At 38.6% G+C, this 22,239-nt stretch overlaps 2 protein-coding genes across 3 annotated transcripts in view; one reads left to right on the forward strand and one right to left on the reverse strand.

Moving 5' to 3' along the window:
• The window catches only part of LOC118264079 (uncharacterized), a 58,314-nt gene extending 46,507 nt beyond the window's left edge, over positions 1 to 11,807 (forward strand). Inside the window, exons 3-7 of one of the 2 annotated variants that reach the window (XM_035576432.2) lie at positions 4,321 to 4,426; positions 7,292 to 7,434; positions 8,008 to 8,105; positions 8,493 to 8,658; positions 10,223 to 11,807. In XM_035576432.2, coding sequence (XP_035432325.1) covers positions 4,321 to 4,426; positions 7,292 to 7,434; positions 8,008 to 8,105; positions 8,493 to 8,658; positions 10,223 to 10,326 — 617 coding nt within the window. In that variant the 3' untranslated portion in view covers positions 10,327 to 11,807. Of the gene's footprint in view, positions 1 to 4,320; positions 4,427 to 7,291; positions 7,435 to 8,007; positions 8,106 to 8,492; positions 8,659 to 9,378; positions 9,545 to 10,222 lie in introns of both variants that reach the window. The other variant, XM_035576431.2, reaches the window with a different exon arrangement.
• Positions 11,808 to 14,518: 2,711 nt separating this feature from the next.
• LOC118264385 (pre-mRNA splicing regulator USH1G-like) lies at positions 14,519 to 21,580 on the reverse strand. Its single transcript, XM_050704696.1, has 9 exons — positions 21,480 to 21,580; positions 19,772 to 19,915; positions 19,058 to 19,279; positions 18,397 to 18,623; positions 17,307 to 17,449; positions 16,889 to 17,061; positions 16,233 to 16,361; positions 15,510 to 15,619; positions 14,519 to 15,067 (listed from the first exon to the last, which is right to left on the reverse strand). The coding sequence occupies exons 1-9, from the start codon at positions 21,500 to 21,502 to the stop codon at positions 14,808 to 14,810; spliced, it is 1,431 nt and encodes a 476-aa protein (XP_050560653.1). The 5' UTR covers positions 21,503 to 21,580; the 3' UTR covers positions 14,519 to 14,807.
• Positions 21,581 to 22,239: the final 659 nt, after the last annotated feature.

Here is a 22,239-nt window from a genome sequence, read left to right on the forward strand (position 1 = left end):
ATTTGATTGACGTTACAATTTTAGTTTATCTGTCCATGTTTTTGCTCTGGTCTATAATATAATTAGTTCCATTTCTTCTTACTGCTGCACGCAGAGACATTTAATGACTACTATTCTAACTATTCCTTAGTAACAACTATGTTCCGAAAACAATAGCTAAGGACTTTTTTTTAATGTATTGTTAGTATTCTGTGGTAGTTACATAGGTACGTTCTTTTTCTTCGGCATAGACGTAAATATTTACCAAGTGGTCTAGTTTATTTCTAAATAAGTTATATGTATTGTTAGTATTCTGTGTATTACATAGGTATGGTCAATTTTTTCTTCGACATTTTTTTTTTGAAGACGTATAAGCAACGTCCATTAATCACGTGAGACTCAATTATGTCGGGAGTGTGGTTCGACAAAAATCACGAAACATCACAAGAGGGGACGGGGGCCTTTATAAAATATCACGTGTATTTATTTTTTCACCAACGCGTGTTTTTTAAACCTTAAAACGGGGTGTAGTGTAGAATTTGTCACATCCCCATAAAAGAGTAAATAAATTATAATTATGATGAATTTTTAGAAATTCTAAACTTAAATCACGGTAGATGATATTTTTAGGTAGGTACTTGTATTACCTACAAAATCTTAACCCACTCATACTTATTTTCTGTATTAAAAAAATACACGTGATGTTGGTTGCGGGGCTAGCTAAGGAGGGGGGGTTAATCTAAAATCTCACCACATATCACCCGGGCGTCGGGGGGTCAAAAAATGGTTAAAAAATCCTCACGTGATTAATGGACTACCCCTACCAGTACCAAATGACCGATTCTCACATTAAAAAGAAAACACCATCAGACTCTAATGAAAAATGAATTAATAGGTTCGATAAGCAGGAGTAGGAACGGGGTGGTTTTTAATCAGTTAGATTGACACTTACAGTACGCTTTGCCCTGGCGTACCGTACATTGGATGATTTTCTATTTAAATAACAATGAAGCAACGTTTTATTATGTTATCATACTTTTATTTTATAGTCTATGTCGTGTGTTTAGTCTGTGCGTGAGACAATAGATTGTGACATGCAAGAGAATGTGTTGGTGACGAGATCGTGCAGGTAATTCCGGGTTCAAACTATGTGTATAATAGTAACATTAGTATCAGTTTGCTTTACGTTTAAAGTAATCGAAACGAGAGCGCGTTCGGTGCTCTGATTGGTTGGTTTATTAGAGCCAGCTTTGGTTGGTTGGTTTATTAGAGTCGGAGCGCCGAACGTCACGCAACGTAAAGCAAACTCATACTAAGGGTACAGACATGGAATAATGAGTAATTTTATTATACACTTGTAATGTTATTACACTAATAAAAGTATCGGTGAAATTACGGTAAAAAATTATTGCACTTTTAGCTTTGTGGGATAACTGGTATTAAAGTCATAAGAAGTCATTATAATAGGTTCTTGGTACGATTAATTTCACTTTTGATGACTTGCTGCCGCAAGTCAGAGACAGAATTTAATAGATTATCGACGAACAAATTTTGATGACGAAAAAATCCTGCTAATGAAGTTTGTGCGTTAAGTAATCCCATTTAATGACTCTGGGCAGTACGGCAGGCTGATCACCTCGTCTGGTCGGAGCATCCTCCTTTTCTTAGGGAATAGAACCGAAACAACAAGCTAAGTATCTGTGAAAACTAAAAAAATGTGACCTTTTCCACTGGGTAACTATACTAAGCTATGTAGCTGTGCGATTAATTTCAGGAAGATGCCGCTATCAGACTCAATGTTTGTAACGATTGTATCGGTAGTTGGGAAGCCATCCGCACAGCACGCATCTTTCCATATAAAAAACAAGGCCTAGCTAAGTTAATACACAGTGCTATGTTATTGGTACACACCAATGATGATTTAAGCCAAACAATAAAACGATCTTGTAAGTTAAATAAATGTATGTATGCCTAAGAAACTTTTAAACTAATGTTTGTATCACTCTCCTATTTTAAAAGCCCCTAAACTAAAAGGTGACATTTAACGCCAATTTGGACACCTATCAGTTTAAAGGGTTTAAGTGGTAAGTCACACTAACGTTAGGTAAGAGATGGTTTATTAAAACGGGCATAACATTTCTAAGGGACAAAACTTACTTACATTGGTATTTCAAGATCTTCATACAGCACATACATACCTACATAAAATACCTGATTTTAAACTACCTACCTAATGACGCAATTAAATGATTTATGCGTGATGCTGTTTTTCTATGACCATGGAACGTGGGCGTGTGAGCTGATGCTGCGATTATCTGATGACTTAATACTCTGGCATTATGACACGGCTTCCATGTTTCCTGCTTACGATAGATACATCACGCATACTTCTTGCCGTCTTCATGTAACGTATTGGTTACACATCAACGTATACAAACTAGTTTATCATAGTCTCGCTTTGTATGATCTGTTCACACTTTCAAAGGTCAGTTTATACTGGTTATACGTAGCGTGATGGGAAGCCGTGTCATGTGTACTTTATTCAGTCATACTTACTTATAGATATGTTTTAATAGGTAATTAGTAGCAAAATTCTTGATGTCATCGTCAATTTTAAAATTTAATCACAGGAGATATAACTTATTTACTTTGATTCTTGGCGGATTATCAAGATTGGGCTAATCGTTATCTTTATCATGATCAGCTGGTGATAGCTATAGTATTTGTAGAGTATATCCTATGCACTTTATGTTCAAAATGATGTATGTATTTATAATGTTATTATTTAGAACCTTATGAACTCCTAAGAAAGAGATACCGTACCTAAACATTGCAATTTGCAATCCCCCTACATTTCTAAGAAGCAATAAGAATTGTGGTTTTATTTTGTTTTGACGTTTAATTCTGAGTCGAGAAAAAGGATCGGGAGAAACCCAGCTACAAAGAAACCCAGACTCATTGGTTTTCTGCAAATTAAAACACGATTTTTTTGACCTACAGTGAGGTAATACTTTAGTACGAAAATATTTGAACACCATTTCGATTGTACAATCAAATACCTGAATTTGATATTTACAAATCAGTCTGGATTTCTCAATTTGTTGACACCTATTTGTAAATCAATGTGCTGTTGGTGCATATCTTTGCATTGACGATCTTGTTATAAAATATTGATAAATTACTTTGAAATATTGCTTGTTGGGTGCGGATTACCATATTATTATAATGAACGTACTTAACTACGTGGGTTATAAATTATTCTCTATTAATCAATTGCTGTTCGTTAGTCTCGCTAAAACTCGAGATCAGCTGGACCGATTTGGTAAATTTTGGTCTTGAATTATTTGTAGAAATCTAGGAAAGGTTAAAAGGTGAGACAAAAATAAATCGTGAGTTACTTTCGTGTTTATATAGTTTTTCACCCACCGCTTGGCTCCTATTGGTCAAAGCGTAATGTTTATTAACATTTCTCGATAAATGCACAATCCAATACAAAAATATTTATTCAAATCGGATCAGTAGATCCGGAGATTAACGCGTTCAAACAAATAAACACACAATCGCCTTATAGATTTGTATAAATTAGATGTAGATTAAGTAGAAGCATTAGGGAGGATTTAAGAAATATAAAATTAAGCGCAACAAAGCAGATATTTATTCATACGTTGAAGCGAAGTTGCAGTAGTAAAGTTGGTTTCACTCAAATGACATGCATGCAGTAAAAATATTTCGAGACATGGTCTGAATTTTAAGCAGTTATGATTCAAGTCACATTTAACACTTTCTTCAACATACAAGGTTACAATATTGTATGAAAGAGTTAAGTTTCGTAGGTGTGTGTACAAAGATGAATGCTAAAGCAGAATGACATTCTTGTTTCGTCACTCGCGGATAAATAACTTATGATTCAAAGCAAAGATATTTTGCTTAATGATCTTATTGGTATTTTATTTATTTAGGTATCTGTGTACACTTGTACGAGTCGATGATTTGATCGTGATCGTAAAATACATTTGTGATTTGAGACACTTTTGTATTGATGCTTTTTATCTTCTCTATACTTATACCGTACCTATATAAAAATCATTTTCTGTTTGTTAATCTCGTTAAAATTCGAGAACGGCTGGGCCGATTTGGCTAATTTTGGTCTTGAATTATTTTTGGAAGTCTAGGAAAGGTTCAAGAATAAAATATCTGAGGCGAGGTACAAAGTTTGCCGGGTCAGCCAGTGCTGAATAATGTTGGGCAATATTCTAAATACAAGAAAATAATAGGTATACGACCAAAAACGGTGATTTTATTATGACATTACAAACTAACTTGTCCTTTATTTCTTTCCAGTTGAGATCTACCTATCGCCTGTGGAGACACACTGCAGCAATGTGGACTACTTCATCCCTGACGAGAACAACGAGACGAAAGGCCTGTCGGACGACGCGATGAACAGGTAACATTACATTCAATACTTCGTCATCATCCACAATCCGTGACTGTCCATTGTTAAGCCATGAAGCTCCTTTAACATTATTTTTTTTTAAACGTTGGCCCACACTACGATTTTCTTTTGTATAGTGAGTGCGTATACAAACATACAAGTTCATATACATATGACACCCAGACCCGAAACAACAAGTTGAGGATGACACAAAGAGTTACTCCGTTCGGGCATCGAACCCGCCAACCGTATAGTCCAATCCAGTCATTTTCCTTAACACACCACGAGTTTCAATTTCCTTATCTTAAAAAAGCTGTTTCAATATAAATGTATCGTTGACCACGCCTTTGTGATGTTAGGTATAAAATAAGTACAAGATATTATATTCGCTAAACAAGAGAACAATAGATAAGGTCAGTATTAAAACGTAAGTATGTCTCGGGTCATTGGCCCATTCAAAGGCTTTTGTATGCCAGCCAGTGTCGGCACGACTGCGACTACAACATGTTATGAGCAATTACCATGACAACCATTGACAATTGATTCCTATACGTAGGTACTCACTTTCCCTGTGAGAAATGGACAAACAATAGGGAAGAATAACTCTGTTATGTCTATAATTGTTATCCGACGAAAAACAAAACAGTACCCTTAGTATAAGTTTGCTTTACGTTAAACTAAAACGAAACGAGAATGCGTTCGGCGCTTTGATTGGTTGGTTCATTCGCGCTGACTAATCAGAGCACCGAACGTGCATTCGTTTCGTTTTTGTTCTACGTAAAGCAAACTCGTACAGAAAGGTTTTCTTCCTCTTTGTAATTTTAGGGACATTTGGTTCTAATGCCGTGTAATTCCGGGTCCAAATGAGTGATTCTTCGAAGGTTTATACTGTAAACGAGAGAATTATGTTTAATAGCATACACGCTTAGACTTCAACACAACAAATCAATTTGGTATGCAGTCCTACATCACGGAAACTTCAAGGCACTAACGCCTATAACAAATTCTAAAAATACATCAACACTGATAAGTTTAATGCGTGGTTTTACCTCTATTTATTTATTATTGTTTTTAGCAATACCTTGAAAAGCTTGGCCTTACAAATAAACAGTCTCTAGTACTTTATATGCATCATTTGCAACAAACCCATTAGCATAACTGACTAAATGCATCCTCTTTTCTAACGAAATATGGGGTTCCACAAGGAGGTAATTTAGGACCACTGCAGTTTTTTCATTTATTTATTGTAAATAGGCTACAAAAGAGCACCTTTACACGTCAAAATTATTATATAAAAAATATCTAGATGAGGTCGGCATTTCCTAACGGACTACTCTGAGAAGAAATGTCGAAACAAACTCAGAGTTAAAATCAGACCCGCATTTAAACTGTCCTTGATTAGACCAAGTAGGTTACTAGACACCACTCGAAAAACGATTTAGACAAATAGTTTTATGGTCTTTTAATCAGATCACAGTTGATAACCATTTTTAAACTTTTATTGGTGGCGTGTAATAAATTATAGTTAATAAGCTCTCGTTATTAATCTACGGACTAGTTTGATAGTAAATTGTGTACCATCTTAAAAAGTTGGTTATGAAGGGCTTGACAGTGGCTTATTGACAATAGACGTACTCATTATCAGCTATTTATGGTGTTAAATCAGCTTTGATTTGTAAGGAAAATACAAGATTTCGAAAATTATGGTCAATCATGGTTACAGCTAGTCATCAAGAAACTTTGCATTGAAGCACAAGAATTATATCGAATTGATGGTGCTCGTGGTTAGAGGGAAACTGGCCTCCATAATCATATTTTTAAATATGCAAATCATGACAATAAAGCAATAAAACATAGCGGTATAACAGTCATAACACATCTGCGGTTAAATGATCCATCACAAGATTTGATGTACTTGGTAAAAGTACACTTAAATATATAGAATAGACTCGATACGCCTAACGCGTTACTTTGCGGAAATCCACGCTACACTAACAATACAAAAAAAAAAAATAGATTTAATTCTGCTTGTAGATGTATTTTTAGCATGCGGTGTGTAACACCACCCTGCACGCAATTAAATGCTCATGCAACAAAATATTGTATTGTTAGTGTACACTTAAATAATTTCATCAAGCAATATCAAAGGATTATTACAATGAGTTGAATCATTCTAGGAACAATTAGAATGACACTTTACTACTAATTAAACCATCTTTTAAAATACATAATTTGCAAAAGTACAAGTCGCTTTCCATTGTCAGTAGACATAATAATGATATTTTGATTAACAAAAGGGAAATACAATAATATCTACTTATTATAATGGTTTATACAATACCTACCGAAAGAATCGTCTCGTTTAAAAACACGCTATTGTCGTTAATTCAAGACAAAGGCATGAGTTCATCAGCTGATGTTTTATAGACAATAATCTGGAAATGGGCGGATTATTATTATTAAAGTTTGTTTTAATGCAAAATATTATGGTATGAAATCCCGTAGGGTATCAACCTATGCTTGTATTTTTCGTCATCATTATCAAGCCAATTAACTGGGGAAGAGTTATGCTTCGGCACGAATGGGCTGGCTCTACCATAGTAATACCACCGCCTCATTTAAAACCGACGTGAAACAACGCTTGCGTTGTATGTATGTTACCGGATGCCCAGGTTACCGCAATCCCCGATTCCCTAACAATTAATCCCTCCAATAGGCCGGCTAATTTTTAGTTAATCAAAAACATATCATATTCCAATATTTTGGATTGAGTTTAGTTATTATTTTCCGTTGTTAGAAGGTAGCCATTGATTGGTGTTCTATACCGACAATAACAATAGATTTAACCAAAATTAATCACATTTTCATCAATTCCAGGCTGCACATGGCGCGCTCAACGGTAGCTCTGTTCATCGTGGCGTTCCTAGCGCTCTTCATTGCCTTCTGGACCGGCGTGGTCGGCTGCTGGAAGCGCAGCCCTGGCAACATCACCGCCACCGCCATACTTATGCTGGTCACATGTGAGTACTCCACTATTTATTGATTCTAGCGTAAGATTATCATAGAAGGTTTTAGAGATAAAGGGTGTGAAACAAACATACCGTCAAACGAGGCGAAAAGAATTCAAAGGGTGAATAGATTCAAGATAGGGGTGAATAGATGTTAGAATATTTTCTCAATATTTATTTACCCCTCTTCTGTATCTATTCACCTTTCGAATTCTATTCATCTCGTTTCATCGTTACCTAACACAATTATCCGTATTAGTTGCCTGTAGATTTTCGAACAGGACAGAAGGTTTTGTCAAAGATTTTAGTAAGTTTGCCACAAACAAAAAAATTTAAAAGCTGTGACAAGCACAGAATAAGAAGTAAAAGTCCACAAGATATTTCACTTGATTATTTTTGCTGTAATGTAACATAGAATTTTACAACGCAATATTAACTTGAGATCCCAAAAACTCGTAATATCGTACAATGTCCGTCGTATGTACTTTAATCCTACGGAAAAACATTTATCCTAGCCTAATTACTTACATATTTCTTACTTTACTGGTAACATGGTACTAAAATAGTTTTGCTATGGTGTTTCAGGTTTACTAGCAGCGGGTGCGATGGCATTATGGCACGGAGTGGAGTTCTACGAGAAGGAGAAGGTTGTTGGAGAGGAATACTACCAACAGTGGCCTAACGTAAGAACACAGTCTTGTTGACACAAATATTTCCTAGAATAAGACCAAAGAATTAAGAAACTTTACAATGTAGGCTGATGAAAATGCTGATATGAATCAGTATTACTAGCTCCAGTGAACGATTAAGAGGTATTCTTGAGCCCTGATGTGCTTAAAAGAGACATGAGGGCGCATAAACATTTCCAGATTAGTTTTGCAGCAATAGGTGTTCGAGGGCAGATTCTAACGAAGCGTAACGTGTACCTAAATTAGAGTCAAACTTAGTTACACCTTATGCTTTCGATCACCTACAACCACAGAAGATTTTTGTGAGCTTTTAAGTTAGTTATTAGATTATTAGATATTAAGAAGGTTTGTACCACAACATTGACCCAACCCCCAAATCAGGTGTTAAAAGACAACTCATCAATCTGGTACGATTGGTCGTACATCCTGGCTTGGCTGTCTGTCGGCGTTTCCTTCGGAAGCTCCATTTTATTCTTCTCCGCCGCCATTTGCCTGAGCAAGGAAAAAAGGCGGGAACAGCAGAATAACGTGCAGTACATAATGCCAGGTTAGACCGCCATCTTGAGCGGCCATCTTGTGATACGCTTGGCGGGAATAACACTAAAAACTCTTTTGTATATTTCTACGGTTTCCTCTGATGATTTCGTTATATTGTATTGTAAGTGCGCAGTAATGTGTGTTGTAGTTAGGTACCTGTGTTCTGTAGTTATAAGTAGTCTATGTTGGAAGTATAGTGGCTGTAATCAATGTTAGTTTAGTCATTAATGTCGGTACCTACCTCACGTATTACTATTCACTAAACAGTAAATCATCTTTAACTTAGTCCATAAGTACAATCATGTAAGTATCTCATACTAACAAAAAGCTTTTCTCTTTTTTTCATGTTTCTATGAAACTTGGCTACTGCGTATAACTTCGCGACTGCGACCGGTCGTTTAACGCATATTTAAATGTAACTGGCTATCTCATAATATCTGGTTTACGCCAAACGCAATACTAACTCGCTTACGGACGAATTTATTAACATTGGTGCTGTAAATACTGAAAAATCACTAAACTGTATCTGAACCAACTAAATTGATTACCAAACGTATTTTGAATTGTACATAACCAACTTTCAAACACTTGACACAAACACACACACACACACACACACACATTTTGAAATTCGCGGCATTTTTTTTACACACACACTAACTTAACACACATTGCCTACACACCCTATCACCCACACACACGAACCGCGCTCGGGGGCGATATAAACCAGATATTACGTGACAACTCGCGCGTGTGGTACGACTGGTCGTACATGGTCGCGTGGTGCGGCGTGGGCCTGTCGCTGCTGTCCGCCATCTTGTTCTCGTCGGCGGCCATTTGCTTGCGCGGCGAGCGGGAGCGGGAGGAGGCGCTTAACATGCAGTACCTCATGCCCGGTATGCTTTGTAAACCCATCATTATTTACGACTTAGAACACATCATCAATCATTTTTATGTATAAGTATTTGCAAATCAGTTATAAAAGAAACACCAATTAGGTTAGTTTTTGAATAAATGAGCATTGGCATCCGAATATTCGTCCTAGGTCTATAAATCCGTAAAATTTTGAAAATTAGCTTGAATTAGGTACAAAAGATTATCGCAGTCAGTAGTTTTTTTTTTCAATAAATATTATACAATCATTGAATTCAAACTTATTTACATATATACCTTACCAATGACATGTAACATTTTTCGCTTGTGGCAACACAAACACATTCCTACTAATAATTTCTTTTGTAAATATTTTCTCGATTTCAAACAGGGTGAATGTTGAATGCATGACTGGTTTGTGGATTTTGAATAAAACTGTTTTAATTTCCCTTTTACTTTTAAATACAGATGTAAAATTAATTTGGCCTTTGTAATTGTTACTGAATTAAAGTTTATTGGACGTACCTATTACTTTACATTTTATTTTATTTCACTTCTATTGACACGTTTCACATCCAGATTAGATCTAAAATCAATAAAAGAACTTTTAAGTATCGCTTCAGCTTAAATAAATGTACTAGTGCTGCCGTATTTTCAGAAATAGTCTACAAATGTCTAATGTTTTCTTGTTTGCTTGGCAGTGTACCCCCAAAAGCAGCAGTATGCCTACGCGGGCTACCCGCCGCCCCAGGCGTACCCGGGCCCCTACTACCACGGGTCGCAGTACGGCCCCTACAACTACTGAGCATGTGACCAGATGAGGGACCTCGTGGCGGCACACTTCGCCAACGCCCCCGCCCCGCAGGCACCCGCGCGCAACCCCTCCCCGCCCCACCACCCGCCCTCCCTGCCCTCCTCCCACGAGACGTACAACTCCCACCGCAAGATCAAGCGGCCCAAGCTGGGCGACCGCAAGGTGTACCGGCCCGTGCGGCGCCACACGCTGTCGCGCATCGACGAGACGCCGCCCGCCACGCTGCGGCCGCGCTCCAAGAGCCTGCAGCACTCCGCCGACTTCTCGTCCACGCGGCCCATCCTGCGCTCGCGCTCCAACATCTCGGCCGACACCAGCCGCAGCGTGCCCGTCTGCAACCAGAGCCAGGACGTCGAGAACCAGGTGGAGAGCGGCAGCCCGCAGTACGCCGAGCCCAAGGGCTCGGACTCCTCGTCGTACGACCGGCCGGCGTCCATGACGGACCTGCCCATCATGGTGCCGCTGGACCCCGCCACGGGCGCGTACATCCCCTACCCGGAGTACACGTACTACCACGACGACGGCTGCCAGCTGGCTCGCTACCGGCAGTACAACAAGAAGTCTAACAAGTCCTCCAAACACAGCAACTTGTATCTAGCGTTCATGTACTGAACGCGCGCGGGTGTAGGTGTAACGACACAATGGAAGCAATGGTTCCGAGTTTCGATTATTGCCGTACAGTGTATGACGCCACAACCCATGAATTACATTTTGAAAGTTTACGTCCTTGTCTCTAAACATTCATACACTGTTTTGTTTATTTATAAATGGGTGGCCCGAATCTGGTTGAGAGAATATCCTTCCGACTATTGGCACTTTATTTACTGCGCCGCGTCGCGATGCCTCGCTCGGCGACCTCGCGCCGCGGCTGTGCACGGCTCTACGAAACTCTGACGCCACTGAACCTTAACGTTTCATGCGACAACTTACGAACAATCTCTGCTACGAATTTTAGATAATGATAGAACTGTAACAATGTATCGGGAGACGCTGTAATTAGGAGTAAGTTAGTAATGACTCCGCCATAATATACAGAAATGAAACAAATTCTTGTAGTAGGTACCTAAGTTAAAATCTAAGAATGTTAAGATTTTGGTTTCATAAATAATTATAGTTTTTATAAAATTCGACTTATTTACTCTGATCAAATGAATATATCCAAAAGTATTGTGCCTTCTATCGTATAAATATTGCTCATTCGTACTGTTTAAACATATCTTAATCTAATGTAGCGTAGTTAGTGCTAGATGAAGGTATTTTGTACACACCTCGTATAATGCAAGGCCTAGCTCTGGATAGTCACAAGAAATATGGTATATTTGTCTTTGATATATCTCAATTTCTATGTGTAGATCAATTTATTAGTAATTTTTGTATGTTTTTGATTGTCAAATCGTTGAAAACCGTCCTTTTTATATGGATATACGTTAGCATAATGGTTTTTCTATGGATTTTTGTATTTAATTCCTTAGTCGAAATCGTGAAGGTATGGTTCATACCGACTAGTTAGCTCAGAAATAATTGTACATTAATCAGTTTAGGATATGCATTACAATAAATGGTAGATTATATTTAATTGTATTTAAAACTTCCTTAATAAATAATTAGAAAAAATGGCTTGTTTTATTCCTATACGGTGGTAAAAACTGTAATTATATTTTACTTACAAATAAGAGTTATTCAAAGTTAGTCAAAGTAGTTAGTTAGTCAAATTAGTTGGACAGAAAATAATATTGTAAGGAGTAGGTTAAAAAGAAGGTGGGAAATGAAATATTCTTGAATGAAATAGGTTTATCTAGTACAGAGCAACAAAAAGTAAAATAAAGTGGTGTTACTATGTATTCAGTCAGTCGCTTTTATTTCGAAAATTTTAACAAATTCTCACAATTTCAAATCGCGAAATGGATAACGACATCTAGTGTTTGAAATACACAACAAACACAGCGCCATCTATTGAGTAGTATCTATTAAAGGGCAATGTCAAAATTATTTCTTACTCATTTTTCGACATAGTTTTTACTATACTGAACCCCTAGTACCTAATGCAGGTGCTAAAGCACTTTGAATAGGTAAGTACTTATATAAAAGTACGAGGACTGCATTGTATAAACAGATTTGGAGAAAAGCCTGGTCTATTTTTTTTAGCTTCATACTTATATTTTAGTAAATGGACAAGGCAAAATGTTTTGTAATAATTTATCATTGACTAGCTGTGCCCGCGACTTCGTCCGCGTGGAATAGTTATTTTAGGCATTATATTTATTTTTGCAAACAACTTTCTCAGCTTCATAAATTATAGCTGTTACCCACGGTTAATTTGTGCATTGAAAATTCGTGATAGCACTGGATTATGATTATAAGGAACAATCCACACTCATATTTATACTATATGTGTTTCCACTGTTTTCCGGAAACCTGCGCCTATAGGTTGGATTAGCCGCCACCCCGGTTTGTGTTTCAGAAAAAAAGTTCCTAGGGTACTTTTTAGATGGGCTTGCTACATACGCGTTATAGCAGTGGTAAGTCCCCTCTTTGAAGAGTGGCTTGAGAGGCGTCACGGCGTCTTCACCTACCGCCTGACGCAGGTACTTACTGGACACGGAAATTTCGGTTGGTACCTGTTTCGAATTCGGCGGGAGGAAACACCCGGGCGTTTCGTCTGGGTGTCGTCATTGCGAGGACCGCCCGGAAGATATGGTGGAGCATACAGTGGCGGTGTGCATTGCATGTGCTGAGCATCGCCATGTCCTTAGGGATGTGAATGGCGACGGTAACCTCTCACGTCCGGCTCTAGTTCAGGCCAAGGTGCGGAGCGAGGGGGAAGGGACGCCGTCTCCCCCTTCTGCGAAGCAGTCATCCTAGCTAAGGAGGAGGCGGAGCGCGTGAGGGAACGATCCTCATCACGCCGCCGCCGCAGAAGACACTCCGGGCGTCGAGGATCGCGTGACGATCCCCGGCCACCGTAAGCGCGGGTCTGCGGACGGCGAGTAAGAGTAGCTCGTCGCCCGATCAAAACCAGACCCGTGCGTACCGTGCGTCGCGTTCTGTGCGCGCCTCAAAGAGCCAGGCCACTACAGATGGGACCCAATAGGGCTGATGCCCGATCCGGTGCTGCAGACAACGTAAAAGATCACCGGGGCCCCAGCTCAAATCAGAACGGGGTGATTTTTACACTCCTTCTCGCTTCACCCAAGGCAGGAGTAGCCAACGAATGATTTTCCCCCTCAAAAAAAAGAAAGAGTACTTTCTAGAACAAATGTTTTCTTTCATACATGGTGACGCAAGGTTATGAAATCCTTAAGGACCATATTTTTATACCCTATCATATTTTTATGACAATAAATTGAAGAATTGGATTTTTTTGTTTGTCAAATGTTTCAGCCGATATTATTGCACTATACGTAGAATCTGGTTGTACTTTGTTAGACAGCCACAATAAAATGTGGGCGTGTGGTAAACCGCTTTTTTGCCATTATACGCTGTAAACAAACGCTTTTGATAGTCAATGATCAAAAAATGTTTTACTTCGTTAGTAAGACTATAATTTTTTTCGTTAATACAACTCTTAACAAATAATGCATTAATTTCAACCCAGTTTGATTACCATAAAAACGATTCTAGTACGTTGATCCTAAAAGATAGACATATACTGTCGCGGACTTTTTTTTAGATCATTTTAAGAGGAATAATTCTTTCATACATATAATTTTCGTATCTTGAACCATTTTCGCAGCGCACGCAACGGAAGCCTTCAAGAATTATTAATTTCCCCCGTTTTGTCCACATTTTCCTTTATTTCTTCGCTCCTAATAGTTATAGCGTGATGTTTTATAGCCTATAGCCTTCCTCGATAAATGGACTATCCAACACAAAGAGAATTATTCAAATCGGACCAGTAGTTCAGGAGATTAGCGCGTTCAAACAAACAAACAATCAAACAAACAAACTCTTCAGCTTTATAATATTAGTATAGATGAGTATGCATGAACAGACTAAAAAATGTAGGTTGATAAAGCGCCAGATATAGGGGATTTTCACTATCTCTGTCTACAGACGTGTTAGGTATAAATATTTTAATTTTATCGCTAATTTTGATTGAATAGTGCTACAATCTAGTTAGTCGTGAAAACCCGAATACTTACTATTATTTGGAAATGAGTACATACAAATAAAACAATTCTACATTATTCATATAAAATTACAAATGTTTATTTAAAAAGAAACTGTACAAAAATATATTTAGGTATAGGTACTAATAATTATGGCGATTGGACATTTATGAACTTTTATCACATTTCATGAGGCACTAATTTATAGTCTATAGCGTCTGCTAGCGGGATAGAAAGCGTAACATACGTTTGTTGCACGGTTCATGCAAAATGTAATGTGTATGTAACAGATAACAGATTAAAACCGTGTATTAGCTTTAGACGTATCCAAGGCCCGATCTAATTAGAATCATCCCTAACTGTTTATAAAGCCGGTCCAGTGTGTGATAAAGCCTGCTTTCTATCTTGGATTGCAGTCACCAGTTTCCTGTGAGGTCCTATTGGTAGGCGTAAGGCCTGAAGGTCACTTTCCGTGAGTAGCATGAGGGCATCCAGGTCTATTTGCTCGTCTTTAAACTTCTGCACGTATTGGTAAAGGCCAAAGGCTGCTAGGAACATCTCCAGGGAGGCGTACGTTGAATCCTCAGCTTCAGTTTCTTCGTCTGATGCGATGGTTGAGCTATCTGTAACGAAAATGACGTTTATTGTTAAGGGGGTAAAGTGCATTTTGTCACGGAGCCATTTTGTCATTTTGGCCGTGGTATCACTCCAGTCGAGCTTGCCCAGTCAGCATGGCTCTCCCACACTTTCTTAGGTATATGTTAATAGTTCTCGAGATATGCTTATATCTAAGACCAGTATATCTATTAGTTAATGCTTGCTCCATACACCTACCACTGGTTTGTCTCTGCATCACTCAAAGGTTTGGCTGGTAGAAAATGCCTACGGCATTAAGCCGGTGGGCTTGTGTACAGATTTATGTGCATAAAGAGTTAAATAAGTTCTCAAATGATGCAAGACTACATTCTGCTTCACTTCACACGCTGACGATGATGATGACAAGACTTCACACCCAATGAACCAATACTTTCGTAGGCACCAATGACACTTTGTGTTGTGTGTTACCTGACTGTGTGGAAGTCCAGTTAGCTGGTTCGTACGCGTGTATCGCAGTAGAGTTTACAGCGAAGTCCTCGCCAGGCTTGTCGAACTCACACATCGTTGTAATTGATTTTCTGAAATACATCGTGTTTATTGTGGATTTTAATTGTAAATTAGACACTAGCAACAGTAAAACAAAAGACATTTTCTATATAGTCTACTGCGTATGTAGTCTTTACAAGAATGACTATAAAGGTATGAAGTTTAGTGCTTATTTTACTTGCAAGTGAAATGAAATCGTAGGTACCTACTTCGGACATCAACACATCTTTTTAAAATTATGCAACGTCACGTCTTTTATTCCCAAAGGGGTAGGTAGAGGTGCACATTACGGCACGTAATGCCGCTATACAATGTACACCCACTTTTCACCATTTATGTTATAAGTCCCATATAATAGGGGGTGAGCCTATTGCCATACACTGGGCACAATTCCAGACTCCGTGCTACTACTGAGAAATTTTCGAAAAACCGAAAAAGCCCAGTAATATTTTGCCCGACCCGGGCATCGAACCCGAGACCCCTTGTCCGGCAGTCGCACTTGCGAACACTCGACCAACGAGGCAGTCACAGTTTTTCAAACTAGTTTAACGATTAACATGTTATTGGTATATAACGGGTGTTCCAAAATTTCACACAAGAATGCGAAATTGCGTGTATGTATTTCCCATTAATTTTATGTTATACCTGAACACCAAGTTGCGGACCCCATTCGACCAAGGCCTCGAAAACATACTGGCTGGCTCCTGCAGCGTCACCTCTTGTTCGATGCCACTGTCTTCGTTCACCAAACCAAAGTCTGTGTGACTTACAGAACTGAAACGAGTGGAAATGGAAATTAATTATCAGGGAATGTTTAGATTAAGCCAATGTCAATGTCATTTTAGTGTTTAAAGTTTATTTGCTCCCGGTGCATGAACGATCAATGTTCAAGGAGCACTATTGGTTGGATTGGATTCAATGGTAAGATAAATTTAGAGCCTTATACTATACAGAATTCAGGCAGCAATACGTAAATAATAAAAAAGTACTCTTTTTCATCATCATCATCAGCCTATATATGCCATCTGCGGAGCTAAGATTACTTCTCACACGGAGCAAACATGAACATTAATTAATCATCACGCTTGCTCGAAACGGAACGTGTTAATTACAAACTCTTAGCGTTACAATACCCCGGAGCTGCGGACTACCTAGCGGGTTTACCGGGGCTCCCGGCTCAAAAAGCAGGAGTAGGAACGGGGTGGTTTTTAGTCAGTAAGAGTCTCACACTCCCTCTCAGTTCGCCCAAGCCAAGAGAAGTTATTGGATGATTTTCCCCCTTAAAAAAAGCGTTACAATACCTAGTAAGAGGTTTCTTAACCACGGTGGGCTCGGGTGGTTCTTCAGCTAACGCGTCAGAAGATTCGCCTGTCTGCTGCGGCCCGGTGTCGAAGGTAACATACATCACTTCTGAATCCCGACGGATACCACTTATTGACATCACTGATCTACGACCCGTCATCTCCGTTGTGACCTAAAGAAAGTAAAAATAAATGATTTTAGTTTAGTTCACATAGTTGAGCCAACTTTGATACTTACAAACCTATGGCTTGTTTGTGTTGAACGTACGTGTATGAAAAACTGACTCTTAACTGAACTTAGCAAACTAAATTAATAAGTTAAATATTAACAAAAGTTATTCCATTAATCCATTTTATCAGCAGGTTGTATACCCAAATACATATAACTGTTATCCGAAAAACTGTCATCACAACGTACCTTAAAGTCATCAGTGTTGCCATTATTAATGTTGTTTCTCAGTTTGCTAGCGAATGCCTTCTTAGACACCGTGCCCCGGCCCCTTGCGCCGGAGTAGACGGGGCCTACCGGTTCGCGAGGTTGATCGTCAGGAAGGAGACTGCCTGAAACCATTAGATAGAGAGATACATAATTACCATTAAATATCTATATCTGAAAAGCTCCAGAGCGATCACACGACTACGCCCGTTTTGGAGATTGACCCATAACATAACTGGGGAGAAGTAGGTGTTACATTATTAAATGTTTACCCCTTCAGGAATTAAAAGGTTAAGGAGGCTTATTAGAAGTCATCATTATATCTTCCCCTAGTTACTTCGTGATAGGTCGGTTAGAGGCGACCCACGTTTAGGGGCTGCCTGCGGCTGTACACCATGTGGCTGTGCTGGCCAGTACGTGGCCTCCATTTGAAAGCATTCCTACCCCAGCAGCTATCGGTTTTCCGTGCATCACCCACTGATACGCTAAGTCGGAGACTGTGAGGCTCGTTTAAATGAATTTGTTCACTCAATTTTCAATGTAGTTGTAGTATGATGAATTTATACGCCGTTATGAAAGCTATAATATAATATATGTGACGTAAAGTAGATAAGGACAATATTAACGCTATCGAAACATATGTTATCAGTGATATTAATATATCAGGGAATGGAACGGTGCGTAATGACACTTTATTAGGGATTTCCATGTCATGATACCTGAATAGAATCTCTATGCAAATTACCAGCTTTAGTGCCTATTTCATAAGTTCCCGGATGAAATTATTCTCTGAAAAGATATATTACGCGTAATAGTATCACGTTTTCTTTTACCTGAAGAGAAGTAGTAGGTTCATTCAAGTTCAAACAGTTTGGGAGTAACCAAAAACTCCAAATTAACTGTCTAAAATAACTTCAAAAGGGTGGTATTCCTCTTGTCGTAGATACGTTCACTAACATATAATTTCACACGTGCACAGCGGGGAACAGCAATTTGTGGCTCAAACAAAGAATTGTTTCGTGAGGAACTTCACGACACCTTTTGAAGCAGTTGCAGTGCAGTTGTAACTTACCATGGCCAGTAGACTTGGTCATTTTCTGTCTCAGCACTGACAGCACGTTGCTAGGCCTATGTGGCATGATGGTAACCTCCTCCACATACCCCTGGTCCCACTCCTTTGTCCGCTTCTTAAGGTCCTTCTCAGCCATCAGCTCGGCCTTGCTCTGCCGTTTCTGGTACCGTTTGTGGGATTTCTCATAGTCTTTCTTTGCTTTCTCCTTTAGAGCATTCGCTTTTTTCCTGAAATAGTTTCAGGTTATTGTTATGTATGATAAATTAAGATGATTTCAATAAACAGATGGATTATTTGTCCGACTGAAAGACGAAACCAAACGTCTACCAACAATTAATGTAATATGCTGTGTTATGAATTGAGAGATGGACTTAAATTGGTAAATATCTGTTAAGTGCATTTTGCATGATCTCATCTACATTAAGGGGTTTAAAATTAAACAATATCACATTAAGTAATATCGGTTGGTTACTTGGAATCAAATGCTTTATAATTAGATTATAGATTATAGATTCCAGGGATAAGCCTGGTACAAAATAATGTTCTTCAGGACTTTCTAAAACGGGGCTCAAAAAGTTCCGATATTCTTGATACCGTATTCATACCGAAGCATTATAAGTACCATTCCACAAAAAAACAATACAGGTAAATAAAGACTCACTTATCATTATTCTCCAATTTCGCCGTTGCCTGGTCTAAATACAGCAATATATCATCTCGTTCGTTGATGGCTGCTAATTGCTGTGCGGTGTGACCATTCACATCCATAGCGAACACATTGGCTCCGCAGTTGATGAGGAAGGTGACGCATTCTTTGTGGCCATGTGCGGCTGCGAGGTGCAGGGCTGTGTTACCGAAGTGATCGGCTTTGTCTGGATCTCCTCTGGAAATAATAAATGGGTTGTCGTGGTATTGAATTGGTAGCAAGATTGTCTGACAATGATGGTTCCAAACAAAATAGGTAGTGTGAACATTTAATCAGATTTAAAACAAGTGAATATTAAACGGAATGAAAAATTAAAATAGTTAAATAATATAACCCACATTTTTTAGACTGCAGACGGTTGGAGCGGTTGCTGCCGCGTAACGTATAGCGGGTTCCGATTCCCGCGCGAAGTTACTCTTTGTGTGATCAAAAAATTGTTTCGGGTATGGATGTCATGTGTATGTGAACTTGTATTTTTATAAACGCAACGTGTGTTTTCATTAAAACATTTTGGTTCTCTGGAAGGTGCAATTACCAATGAGATGATACACAATAAGTAGTAGTGGTACAGAAATTGTTGTCTGTGTTCGAGTTGAGGTGACGTGTATGTGAGATTTAGTTCACGACACTGACTTCGGAAATCTAAATTCCAGTCAATAACATGCTTACCCTCTTCCACACAAAAGTCGGAGTGCATCGTAATGTCCCTCGAAGGCAGCCCAGAGTGTGGGCGTCATGCCAGACTCATCTTTCTTGTTGCATTCGCTACTGGTCGCCTCGCGCAACACATGCAGCAGACCATCTTTGGCGGCTCTGAAAAATTATAGTTTTAATGTTAATAATACTACTTTCTGAAGATAATAATCATTGTCTGGCCCTGGTCTACGACGTAATAGGTACATCTGAGGATTGATGAATAATTCCCTAGTGTTTTAAAAACACCATTTTTTTTTAAATTAAATATATAATAATAGAGAAATGTTTTGTTGCCCTAATTTTGTAGGAAAGTCCTATTATTAATTATTATCAATTTCTTTGCCTTTAATTAGGTTTTGTTATCTTTATATTATCTAGGTCAGAACAGAAACAACAGCCGATTGCATAATTACAGATACTTATACTGGTCTTTGTTTTAATTATTATGACGTAGAGCTACTTTATCAAATTAATACCTTTTTATTTTTCAAAATTGTCGATCGTTGATAAGAAGTAAGTAGTATGTTAACTAATTTAATTAATTTCAAAAATGTTTTAATCATAATTAAGTAAATGAGACAACAATAATTCATTTTAGTAATTTTGCGTCTTGTTAGTATAGAACGAGGTAGTCATCTGGCGCATAATATATAAAACTGTCTATTAAATTTATGTCCGCATAGACTTGTACCGGCTTCATCCTTGATTCTTATTCTTGTTATTTAAAAATAGTAATTTTCGTGCAATACGGCCTTTTTATTCATAAATATCTTAATTAGTTCTTCTTAAAATATCTCGAATTCGTAACAATTCTTATTGTGTAGTATTTATTCCTGTAACTATACTGTACGTAAGTCAAACATTGTTTATTACGGTGTGGAGAGCCTGGTGACCTAAAACACAGACCTCTGACCTAGCTTAGGCATCAGTCATGGACTGAGCTCAAGGGATGTGGTCGGCGACGGCGACCTCTCGCGACCGGCATTGGTTCAGGCTATGATGCGGAGCAAGGGGAACTGGGATGCCATCTCCTCCTTCTGCGAAGCAGTCATGCTAGCTAAGGAGGAGGTGAGGCGCGTGAGGGAACGAACCTCCTCACGTCCCAATCGTTGCGAAAGACACTTAGGGTGTAGGGGATCGCGCGACGATTTCCTGCCACTTTAAGTGCGGGTCTGCCAACGGCGAGCAAGAGTAGCTCGCCGCCCGACCAAAACCAACCCCGTGCGTGCGGCGCGTTGCATTCCGCGCGCGTCTCAAAGAGCCATCAGACCACTACAGATGTGGTCTAATAGGGCTAATGCCTGAGCCGGAGCTGCGGACTATCTAGCGGGTTTATCGGGGATCCGGCTCGAAGTGCAGAAGTAGATTTGTTATACATTGTGTATTTCTAGTGGAGACACTTTTTATACTTGAATTGTAAATAGAAATGCGAGTAAAATGCTCTATTTTAATTATCTACTTATCAATATTTCTAAGGATATCAACTGAATAAATAATTGGAGTTTAGGCAGTTTGAGCGAAAAAGGAATTTCAATTAAGTAATTTTATTAAATTACTTATTATATATTATGATTAAAAAAAAAACAATAATTTTGAATTGTGCATCCATAATGTTATCGAAAATTAATACATCAACATATTTACCTGCCGATATCTTATCAATATATCAACATTCACTCACCTGTGAAATCTGCCTGTTGTCATTTTTATTGTTTTTCACGATACCATATACAACGACTACCGACAGGCGACTACATGAAGCCAATTCATTTTGAAAATAAATATTGAACAAATTGATAACGACATCTAGTGATAGAAATACATAATTTATTCAGCGCCATCTATTGTTCAGTCACAGCGATTTACGGGCTCATTCAAGAATAATTCTTTTTTATGAGGGGAAAACCATCCAATGACTTCTTCCGCTTTGGGTGAAGCGAGAGGGAGTGTCAGACTCTTACTGACTAAAAACCACCACGTTCCTACTCCTGCTTTTCCGAGCCGGAGCCTCGGTAACCCGATAGGTCGTCCGCAGCTCCGGGTAATTGTATTTTTGTTACATCTTGACTGTATAATGGAAACATTCTGCATTTTTTTAAATTTCACTTTAGTACTAGCTTCAGCCAGCGGCTTCGCCTGATTTCCAGACCATAATCTATACGTGTTCTATCACTAATAGAGCAGCAATAGAATGCTACATTTGGCATGCCTGCAAAGTATATTTTTTGGTGGGGCAAAGCTCTATAGAGATTCTGGCATTGTCATTTTTATCCTGACCCCATCAGCTGTTTTGACGTGAATTTACATAGGTACAAACTCAGGAACTTTCCCATTCATAGGTAGGTAAGTAAGATTGAACTAAATATTTTCTTTATTATCTAATTTTATTGATAGCTTTTAGAGGTTAGGAAATGGGAAAATAGATGAATGGGTAATTATTA

Source organism: Spodoptera frugiperda, chromosome 26 (assembly GCF_023101765.2).
Source record: "Spodoptera frugiperda isolate SF20-4 chromosome 26, AGI-APGP_CSIRO_Sfru_2.0, whole genome shotgun sequence".
NCBI lineage: Eukaryota > Metazoa > Arthropoda > Insecta > Lepidoptera > Noctuidae > Spodoptera > Spodoptera frugiperda.

Bases quoted from the DNA above. Each gene is read 5' to 3' on its own strand.
- LOC118264385 (XM_050704696.1), bottom strand. From the start codon at position 21,502: ATGACAACAGGCAGATTTCACAG. The intron at 17,450-18,396 runs GTAAGTTACAAC...TAATGGTTTCAG, and splicing joins GACCAAGTCTACTGGCCATG to GCAGTCTCCTTCCTGACGAT. The intron at 17,062-17,306 runs GTACGTTGTGAT...TACTTTCTTTAG, and splicing joins GCAACACTGATGACTTTAAG to GTCACAACGGAGATGACGGG.